The following is an 11,384-nucleotide window of genomic DNA, read 5'->3' as shown; positions in this document are numbered from 1 at the left end:
ATATTGTCAATAAGCTTAACATGAACACTTTCAACAGTTTCATGATTTTGATTCAAAATTCTTTCTTTTTGTAAAAAGTTTATATGGCATAAAAAAGCTTATGGCACGTTCCCATGGTGACATCTTGGACCAAAAGGTCACTGTGTTCAATGAACTGTAGCCTACCTTTATTTCCTGGCCAACCTGTTTTCAATAGGATAATATGCTGCAATTGAAATTGAAAATACTTTTAATTATTCAGTGAAGGAAAAAGTTTGTCATGTATTAATAAGTACCCATCTATTAGGCTATATGTAGCCCAGATCTATCTGCTCCCAGCAAACAAAAGCACAGCTCAGTTCTAATAGTGGATTAAGCTCCACAAAGCAGGTCATGTCTGTAATTTACATTTCAATCTGCGCTGTCATAAATCTGCAGTTTTCAGAGTGTTGTCTGGTCTCTTATCTGCTCCCCATAGCGCTCATCGGTCTCTCGTTTACCGCCCCGCAGGATAAATGAATGCGAGATGCGCGTGACGCAGGTGCTTCGGACTGACGCACATGGGCGGATGTGACCGTGACGCCCTCCATCTCCACCTCCTCCATCCATGAGCTGCTGGAGTCAGGGCCCCGTTATACACGAGGAGCTCCATCAGCTTATCCTCTGTTAATTATAGCCAGCGACCTGGTTTCAGCACTGCAGGGACTCAACAGCTCCCGCGCATCTAAAGCCTTCGCGCGCGGCATCCAGCCAACAGCAGCGCGCTCACGAAACCAGACCAGCAGCGCGTTCGTGTTTACGGAGGACAACAGAGGGATAAAAACATCGCAAAACTACACGTTTCGGACATAAACTGGAGGATGGCGTCCAAACGCGTAGGGTTTGTGGTTGTCCTTGCTTTAGTTTGTCAGCATATCAGCGGGTTTCCCACACCTGCCGGACCCGACGGTGAGTTACTAAAAAACTAAAGAGCCTTTAGTCAAAAACATCGGTGTAATAATATATGTTGTAACATGTTAAACATGTAATGTAGATTTTCAAATTTGCCATGTTTGATTTTGACGGGTGTTCTGCTTAAATTATATAGCCTAAACCATAATAAAACTAAAAATGTATTCAAATGTTGCCGTTTGAATGAATAGGCTATACAGGTTAAATAATTTAGAAACATTTTTTGCCTTTTTTATATGTAAAAAAATATACACGTAAGAGATGAACAAATCAAGCAAGAAATTCGTTCATTTTAAAGTGTGTTACTTTGTATTTTATTTAATTAACTGCACCTTTTATATTATTTGTTGACCAAAAAACTTGAGATGTTCACTTGTGAGATGAAGGAGGGCACATTGAATGGTTTGTTTTGTTGTAGTTTTCACCAATTTATTGCACTGGAAGCTTTAGACTGTGTTTTCAGAGGTCTTTAATCTTTTGTCCTGTAATCTGATTATTCAGTGGCAGCTTTTCATCTGCCAGTTTGGATTGCAACTGAATATATCAAAGATCTCAACAGCCATAGACAAGAGTTGAAGAAAACACACAATAATAACACAGCAAAGATTAATTGTGTATAAATTACCTTAATTCCGTCATGAGTTGACAGATTTTTGGGGGCAGTAAAACTTTATTTTTTTAATCTTTACATGTTAAACTTCCTCAGACAGTTTGGACTGTAACGGAATATATCAAAGATCCCAACAGTCATACACACACAAAAAAGACATTTGCTATTTGTTTAAAGTACAGTATGTGTATATAAAATAAGCTTGAAACAACACAATTCGTGAGTTTTTTGGGGGACAACTTAATTGTTTGAAGTTCAATACACTTAAATTTGCAAAAAATAACAAGTTAATTCCTTTATGTTGTCCTAACACAGATTAATTATGTGGAACCCAGCCTTTTTTACAGTGTAGACAGAGTTGAAGAAAACGCATAATAATAGCACAGCAAAAGTGATTCATGTATAAATTATCTGAATTCTGTCAAAATCAAAATACTCATTTAACATACTCATTATTTGTCTTTACATGTTAAATTGACTAAATTAATTTAGGTAAATTAAATATAATTGCATGCAGTGTCTGTAATTGTTTGCCCTGTAATCTGATTATTTGGTGGCAGTTTTTCCTTGGACAATGTGGACTCCAATGGAATATATGAAACATCTCAACAACCTTACACTCTCAGAAAAAATGGTACAATGTTGTACCAAAGAAGGTACAAACCCTGTCACTTGGACAGTACCTTTTTTATGGAACAAATTTGTACCAATGGAGTTTGGACCTTTAAGGACATGATTTGTACCATGGTAAACCAAAATGAACCTTTGGTTTTTTTAAACCTGCAGATACAATATTGTACCTTCATCAAAGGTACCATGAATCCATGAAGGTACCACCACAGTGTCAAGACACTTTATACCTTAACAGTGTCCAAAATGCTTACCAAACATTTATTTAAAACATTAATGTTGATGTTTATTTAATGTTTATTTTACAATACCTATAGTATAGTACATTTTTTTAGTTTTAAATTTAAAAAAAAACATTTTAAGGTCAAAATAATTAGCCCCTTTAAGCTATATATATTTTTCGACTGTCTACAGAAATAATCATCGTTATACAATAACTTGCCTAATTACCCTATCCTGCCTAGTAACCTAATTAACCTAGTGAAGCCTATAAATGTCACTTTTAGCTGTATAGAAGTGTCTTGAAAAATGTCTTGTAAAATATTATTTACTGTCATCATGGCAAAGATAAAATAAATCAGTGATTAGAAATGAATTATTAAAACTATTAATATATTATTATTACAGTTTGTTTTTAATTTTAGCTACAACACAATCAATTGTAATCTGAGCATGATAGTAATACTGCAGTGTTTTATTATTCAGTGGTGCAGTATACTGTATTAAAGGGGTACTTCACCTAAAAATGGAAATTCTGTCATGATTTACTCACCATTTGTCACCTCTTTCGTTCTTTCTTTCTTTCTTTCTTTCTTTCTTTCTTTCTTTCTTTCTTTCTTTCTTTCTTTCTTTCTTTCTTTTTTTCTTTCTTTCTTTCTTTCTTTCTTTTTTGTGAAAATCAGTTTAAGTTCAGCATTGGCTGATGTGTGATCAGAGATCTGTTATTAAATGCATGTTTTTTGTCCTTATCCAGATAAATACAACCGTGAGCTGACTGAGGAGAAACCATTGGAACAGCAGGTCTGAAATCTCTTATATTAACTTTGATATCAAATGTTCAGCATCAGAAAACACCTACATTTGCTAAAAAAAAAAAGAATACAGAAGACATTTTATGCATAAAGTTCAAACCCTTTACAAATGCATATTTAATGTTTTTTTAACAGATTGCAGAAGCTGACAGTATCAGGAAGACAGGTGAGATATAATCTTTCGGAGACAAAGTGCTTCATAGCGATCGATATAAGCTCAGTAGCTCAGTTTGCCGTTCATCCTTGCAGAATCCAAGCCAACACCGCCAGCTGAGGAGGAAACAATCTCAGAGGATGATGACATCACTTTCCTCAAAGCTCTGGCGGAGAAATCCAAAGAGTCGAACAATGAAACTCCCATCTCAGATTCTGCAGACGAGCGGTTGGGTGCTGATGACGCCGACTCCACCAAGAACAGAAGACTGGCTGATGACTATGACTCCACGAAGAATGGGATGGACTACAAATATCAAGGTACACTGTAAAAAATTGCTGGGTTCCACACAACAAATTTTTGTTGGGGCAAAATGAATGATTTAAGTTAACTTAGCAGTTTTACAAATTTAAGTGGATTGAACATAAAGCAATTAAGTTGTCCCCAAAAAATCTCAAAAATTGTGTTGTTTCAGCTCATTTTAAATAAGTAGTTTAAACAATCAGCAAACATGATTTTTTGACAGTAAGAACTACAATTAACATATTTTAAAAGTTTTATTTGGAATCGCATACCGCACAGTATGTTCTTTGCACACACATTTAAATATGCATGGATTCATCGGATGACCTTCTAACTCTGCCAGAGCACCGTGTGAGTGGAAAACTGGACCACTATGCAATGTGCTTGGCCTTTCCAGTCTAATGAATGCACCAAATGTTCATTAGTCGTTATTTTTTAATCTTCATTTTATTTCAAATGTCTAAACATTATTATATATTAAGTTAATTAAGTAAAAATAATATCTAAAAACACTTAACTATATTAAATAACATACATATATTAAATAACTACTGTATATAAATAACTTTTATATACAGTGTATATAAAAATAACAATATACATACAATATACAAGGCTCCTGTGAAATTTTCAAATAGTTTTTCAACAGTTTTTCAAATATTGTTAATAAATAGAGTTTTCCACAGTATTTCCACAAAAGACACAAAACATCAGCACAATTGGTCAAACGCATGCCTCTAGGGCAATCCATTGTAAGGAAATTTATTCATTCTGCATTTAATTGTGTGCTATGAGGAAGTTTTGTATTCTAACTGGCATAATATTCAACCTTAAGAAAAAGCAAATATTAATGAACACTTTTTATTTTTAAGATTTTAATTTGACCTGTCAAAGGCCATGTAATCTTCCACTTGGAAAGTGGTAATCCCTCTCTGTGACTGTATGTGATCCTAAATACAGGAACAGGTGGCAGACAGCATAGGTCAATCAGGAGGTATTTTGTAGAGAGAGAGATAGAGAGAGAGACAGGCAGAAGATTATCCCTCCACGGGCTGCTGCACTGGATGTTTTATAGCATTAAACTCTCACAGTCTCCTACAAAATGACAGACAGACTAAATATTCACCCACATTAAAAAATACTTCTAAATCTAATAATAGCTCAAAGAGGTCATGCCATAATCACTTTTAACATTTTACCTCACCCACTGAACGTTTATTGTAGCGAAAACATTTATTTCCATGTCATTTTTTTATGACAATTAAATATTGCTAATTTACAATTAATATTTTATGAGACTTAAATATGCACTTTATTTAAATATGCTTTGTCATTATTGGCTAACATTTATGAATGTGAAATAACTATAATGTTTGCTTACTCTAAGTTACTCTAAAAAATTTCTGTGCTATTTAAACCCAAAATTGGTAAAAATGTGGACAAATTCCCCCCAAAATTGGTAAAATCTGGGCTATAAATTTCATTTTATATAGATGTTTTGTACATTTTATCCAAATTGGGTTGAAATAACCTAGCTTTTTTTTTTTTAATACAGGTTATACATTGTACATTGTGTTGCTTCAAAAACAGTCCATTTGCATTGGCACAAATATATTGAGACATTTTAACTGAGATTGTGAGCTGTGATTCATAAACCGTTCATTCTGTTTATATTCTAACTTTGGGATCCTTGTAATTGATATGCAGAATTGCACGTTCAAAACATCAAATCGTTCTTTAAAATTAATTTTTGCTGTTTATTTATTTTTTACATAGGGATATTTGGTTGAGTTGTAGGTGCTACCAGTGGTGGAAAGAGTACTGAAAAATCATACTTAAGTAAAAGTACCATTACTTGCTTAAAAAATGTAGTGTAAGTAGAGTAAAAGTATCTGTTTCAAATATTACTCAAAGTATGAGTAAAGATGACCTTTTAAAACTACTCAAGAGGAGTGAGTAGTAAGTATTACGCTGGGAAAAGCTGTTGCATTTGCATGTAGTTTGTGGATGTGTCTGTAAACGTAACATTCTGTAGTGCATTTAGTTATTGCCCAGCAAGCCCACAATGTCATAGGATATTAATATTAGGTTAGATTTAGGTTGTGATGTCAGCTGACCAAAATTCAATGTATAGCCAGCGTCAAAGGACAACATTATTTTCAAGCCCAATAACAACATCAAATGACGTTGATATTTGGTCGATTTTAGGTTGTGTTAGAAAGTGATCAAAACCCAACAACGAGCCAACATCTTAAACCAATGTCCTATATATATATATGTCAGATATTGACATTTATTTGTCTGGTATGGCAGCTAAAATCCAACATCTGATAGACGTCATAGTGGTAAGCAGAGCTGTATGTTGTACAAAGCAAAAGATTTTGTAGGCTTTAGTCAAATTTTACTCTGAAAATAAACTTCAGCTTCTCGAACAAACATTGGAATCTTTTTAGTGCATCTGCAGAGATGTATGAAAAACATACAGCAAAAACAATTCTACATACTGTACTTTACCACATTTTACATCGGAACAAATTTTAGCTACTTGTTAATAATTGATAAACCTTATCAAAAACCACTGGTTAGCTCTTTTAGTGTTTAGGAATAGCTAATCCTTTATGCTACCTCACTGACACTGAGTGGACCATGTTTCTAAATGCTGAATGAATGTTGTTGACATGCTTCATGTCAATGTGTGAGGTGTAAATTTATTCATCTGATGTCAGAAATCTTAAGCACAAGCTGCTTTCGCAGCTAATTTCAAGATTTTAAAGGGATAGTTAACCAAAAAAATCTAAATTCTGTCATTATTTACTCATCCCAGCCATGTTTGCATTTCTTTCTTCTGTTGAGCACAAATGAAAATTATACACTATCTAACAAAAGTCTTGTCTTAAATCCCAGTTGTAAGAGCAACAAATAATAACTAGTTGATAATTTGCAAAAGTGGCAGAAGCTAGATTTTTCCAGTAAATCATCTGTTGAACTGCATCCCAATCATCACAAATACTGCAGAAGATCTACTGGAACCTGTATGGACACAAGATTCTCACAGAAATCAGTCTGGTGAATCAAGTTTGGTGAAGGAAAAATCATGGTTTGGGGTTACATTCAGTATTGGGGTGTGCAAGAGATCTGCAGAGTGGATGGCAACATCAACAGCCTGAGGTATCAAGACATTTGTGCTGCCCATTACATTACAAACCACAGGAGAAGGTAAATTCTTTAGCAGGATAGTGCTTCTTCTCATACTTCAGCCTCCACATCAAAGTTCCTGAAAGTAAAGAAGGTCAAGGTGCTCCAGGATTGGCCAGCACATGAACATTATTGAGCATGTCTGGGGTAAGATGAAGGAGGAGGCATTGAAGATGAATCCAAAGAATCTTGATGAACTCTGGGAGTCCTGCAAGAACGCTTTCTATGCCTTCGCTTTGGATGTCAACGGCTGTTTTTTCCCCAACATTCAACAGAAGAAAGAAATTCCTAAACATTTAGATAATTAGTAAATATTCATTTTTGGGTGAACTATGCCTTTAGAAAATAACTCATAGAATGACCCCCTTTGGGTCTTATTTTTAACCTTACGGCTGTCTTTTTATAACGGTGTTCAAACCATGTAAGACCACTGACTCTTTTTGTGACAGAATAAGCATCAGACATTTGATCATTCTCACATTTCAGGCAGATGGTGGTGAGTTACTGGAAGCGATTAAGGCAGAGTAAGTGGATCTCTGTGGTAGATAATGGCAGATAGCATGGTGGGAGGTGTTTTTGTGTTATTTCACTTTTAACTGGAATTACAACAGACAAACAAGAATTGCTGGCAAATCCCAGCTCCAATGTTCAGTTCTTTTTTTTACACATTCTGCTCATACTTTGTCTTGCTTTCCAAGAGCTCTGAGCTGTTTCATTTAATATCAGTGGATGTTCTTCATTTTTGATTATAATTTAGAAACATTTTACCCTTGTGTACTGTTCAAATTGACTACTCTTTTGTTATGTTGGTGGCTGTTTTTGCCCCATTGACTTCCATTATAATGATATTTTTTGAGTGCAAAGCCATGGCACCATATAATCATGCATTCTTGATTGGTTTTGCTGATTTGTGTATTTCTTACTGTTGAATATCAGTTAGCAGCATTATGTCAGGATTCTGCCACCCCGGTCTTGTTAATTCTTGTGCTGGAGTCCAAACTCTAGTCCTGTCTTGTCTAGTATGTTATGCTTGGCTTGAGTTTTCTCAGGTTGAGCACTCATATTTCCTGTCATTGTCTGTCCTTGTCTTTGTATGAGCACCATCTTGGCCACATTCGGGCCCTGCATGCTCTCTCTTGACGCGAGTGCGGAATGTTCGGGCGTGCTCCGGATGCGCACTCTCGTCCTAGTGTGTTTGTTGTTTTGTTCGCGGCATGGTGTTTTCGTTCTCATCGCTCCAGTCTAGTTGGCTTCAGTTTCAGTTGGCGCTGTGATCGGAACGTGCATGTTGCATGTGTGACTGCATGGTTAGTGTTTTATTTATCGTGTACTCGTGTCTTGTGTTGTTGTGTTTCATGTGAACACGCGGTGTTAATAGGTTCTCTCATTGGCTCTGTGTTCTAGTCGTTTTCTCGTGAGTCATGTGCTCTTCGGACTTTTGTTTAGTCCCACCCTCCTTGTTATTAGTTTATTCATTTCACCTGTTTGTTTCTTAAGTATTCCTCCTTTATAGCTCCCTCTTGTCTGCTGTCCTGTGCCAGTTTGTCGTTGTTCATAATAAGTCCTATGTCGCACTTGTTTTGTCACTTTGTTTTTGATTCTTCCTGTCCTGTCCTGCCAGCCCTGCCAAGCTTGTGTTTTGTCTTTTAGTTAATGTTTTCCTCCTTTGGGTTGTTTTTGTTGTTTTTTAATTTCATTTAATTTAATTTTATTTTATTTTATTTTATTTTATTTTATTTTATTTTATTTTATTTTATTTTATTTTATTTTATTTTATTTTATTTTATTTTATTTTATTTTATTTTATTTTATTTTATTTTATTTTAAACACCCATAGTGCAAATGAGTCCTCGCTCCTTTCCCTAGCCACAAACGTGATACATTAACCCTTCATGCCTGTGCAAAAATGTTTCTGGGTTTCTTATGGCGTTCTATGGAGTAAAATCTCCAACAATCAAGAATGCATGATAATATGGTTTCATGACTTTGAAATCAAAAAAATGTAATTATAATGGAGGTCAATGGGGCCAAAACCTAAAAAAGGGTTGTCAATTTGCCCAGAGTGTATTGTTGAATTTTCAAATTTTGAAAAGCATTTTCCCAAAACATGTGTCAAAAGAAGATTAGTCACCAAAAATCATTCCTCTTACTAAAACACAGAGAATTTCACAGAGTTGTGGTCAAATTAATACTCAAAATCACCCCAGAGTGTATGAAAACATCCTCAACAGCACACAAGGGTTAATACAGTATTTTAATTTAGCCTTTTTGGCTGATTTGCTTTAAAATTGAAGTTTGTAATGTGATTCACTGCATAGCTGGTTTGCTTTATGTGTGGCTTTTTACTAAGACTTTAACATCCCTGTGGGAAAAAAATGAATGGAAAAACACTGACAGAACCATTGTTCAGGCACTAATGCACTCTATTGCCACTAACTGTATTAATGGATGTAATCTATTTGTCATTTAAAATACACACTCTCACTTTGCGAAATGAAGGAAGAGAGATTGTGGTATTAGTAATGCTGAGTGGATTTATAAAATAAAGTATTTGTTGTTACATTTTCTGTCATTTGGGGCAATGCAAAAAGAACAAAAAACTGTGCTTTGATAACACATTACAAAGGGTCATATTAGTTAACATTTGTTAACCAGTTATTTAACCAGTTAATTAACCAGAAGTAACTTTATCCAAATTAAAATTATCCAAAAGTAACGGATGGCATGGAAAATGGATCGCCATGTAATAATCCCAGTGTAAATTGATTGTTCTAGCAGGTGTTGCGTTCTTTTGTTTGTCCTTCACATCACATTACAAAGGGTCGTATTAGTTAACATTTGTTAAAATAATCCAAAAATAACTTTTATTTTTAGTTATTACATTCAGTACAGGGGTGCGCAAAATGTTTTGTTTGAAGGGCCAAAATCAAATATTATTGAGAGCCATGTGCCGAAGATAAATATATCAAACTATTTTACATTAAAATTGCAATTAGTTATTTCCCAATTCATTTCATTACATTTATAAATAAATAGAAAGCATTACTTTGAATCATATTACCTAATTTGAAAAACTTTTTAAATTATAACTTGCAATAAAATGCAGTAAAAGCAATCACATTTAAACTAAATCAGATTAATTTAAACCATTTGAATTGAGACATTTAATTTCAGTAAGCTTTTTGTAGCTTAACAATAAAACAAAAAATAAAAGGTTGCATAAAATTTTAAACCACAATCTCTTTATCATTCCCATCACTCTGCCTCTCTTCTCAGATGCCAAATCAAAGGTTACCATGGACTAACTTTGGCCTGCAGGCCCTAGTTTGTGCATCTCTGACCTTGACTATACTGTATATTAGTTCTGGCCAAAGATTAATTAATTGCATTCATTATAAAAGTTTGTTTTGACATAGCATATGTGTGGGTGCTGTGTATTATGTATTATGCATTAAAACACACATGTATGCATATATTTAAGAATTTTTATTCATATTTACATATAAAAAAAACTATTTATTTGATACAAATTATATATGCATTTTAATATCTATGCATAAAAAGGTTTTGTACAGATTTGTTTTTATGTATGTGTGTATATTAAATATACATAATAAATCTATAATTTACACAAACATCTAATGTCAAAATCATGATTATTATTTATTTATAATATATATTATATTTATTTATTTATATTTATTCTGCAAGAACAAACGGCTAGATGTACATTATCCCATATTTAGTATGTTAAATTATAACTTTTAAGCAATATGAACAGTGGTGTAAAGTAATAAATTACAAATACTCAAATTACTGTAAATTGAGTAGTTTTTCTCAGGAATTGTAATTTACTAAGTAGTTTTAAAAATGTGTACTTTGTCTTTCCCTTGAGTTCATTTTTAGTGCTGCTCCACTACTGCAGTCTGAATGACTGCAGTCACTTCTTTATTTTTTCTTGTCTATGGGGATTAGAAAATTTTGTCTTGTGATTCCTGTCCAATCGAATCACACATCGAAGTAAATTGGTAAATCATAATAAATTGTTTCAAGATGTGGGTGATTTATAATTGCAGCAAACTGTTTGGAAGCATTAAAAGTGTCCAAGAAGATGTCTAAATCTTTACACGCATTTACTCAGAGACTGTTTAGATGCATGTCACTGATGAGAAGATGGCAGATGTTTATTGTATGATGACCAAAATGGCCTTAAAAACCCAGCACGCACAATACGTCAAAATGACGTCAAATTGACGTTCAACCCCAACGTCGTGGGGACGTTGCATTTTGTTTGGAAAATAAAAATCGAGTTGATGCCAGAACTCAACGTCCAATCTAAAATCAACCAAATATCAATGTCTAATGATGTTACAAAAAGCAAATGCACTACAGAATATTACATTTACACACATCCACAAATTACATGTAAATGCATCAGCTTTTTACAGCGTAATACTCACTACTCACTACTCTTTCTTGGGTACTTTTGAAAGGTCTGCTTTTACTCATACTATGAGTAATATTTACAACA

At 34.0% G+C, this 11,384-nt stretch overlaps 1 protein-coding gene across 1 annotated transcript in view; it reads left to right on the top strand.

Annotated features, from left to right (window-relative positions):
• Nucleotides 1-555: 555 nt before the first annotated feature.
• Nucleotides 556-11,384, top strand: part of scg3 (secretogranin III) — a 35,768-nt gene continuing 24,939 nt past the window's right edge. The window contains exons 1-4 of the mRNA XM_056478677.1: nucleotides 556-927; nucleotides 3,144-3,190; nucleotides 3,337-3,367; nucleotides 3,451-3,675. Of these exons, the coding sequence (XP_056334652.1) occupies nucleotides 840-927; nucleotides 3,144-3,190; nucleotides 3,337-3,367; nucleotides 3,451-3,675 (391 nt within the window). The 5' untranslated portion in view covers nucleotides 556-839. The remainder of the gene's footprint in view (nucleotides 928-3,143; nucleotides 3,191-3,336; nucleotides 3,368-3,450; nucleotides 3,676-11,384) is intronic.

The sequence above is a fragment of the Danio aesculapii genome, chromosome 18 (genome assembly GCF_903798145.1).
Source record: "Danio aesculapii chromosome 18, fDanAes4.1, whole genome shotgun sequence".
Classification (NCBI taxonomy): domain Eukaryota; kingdom Metazoa; phylum Chordata; class Actinopteri; order Cypriniformes; family Danionidae; genus Danio; species Danio aesculapii.
The sequence above is the reverse complement of the archived record's forward strand: the minus strand, read 5'-3'. Positions and strand labels throughout refer to the sequence as shown.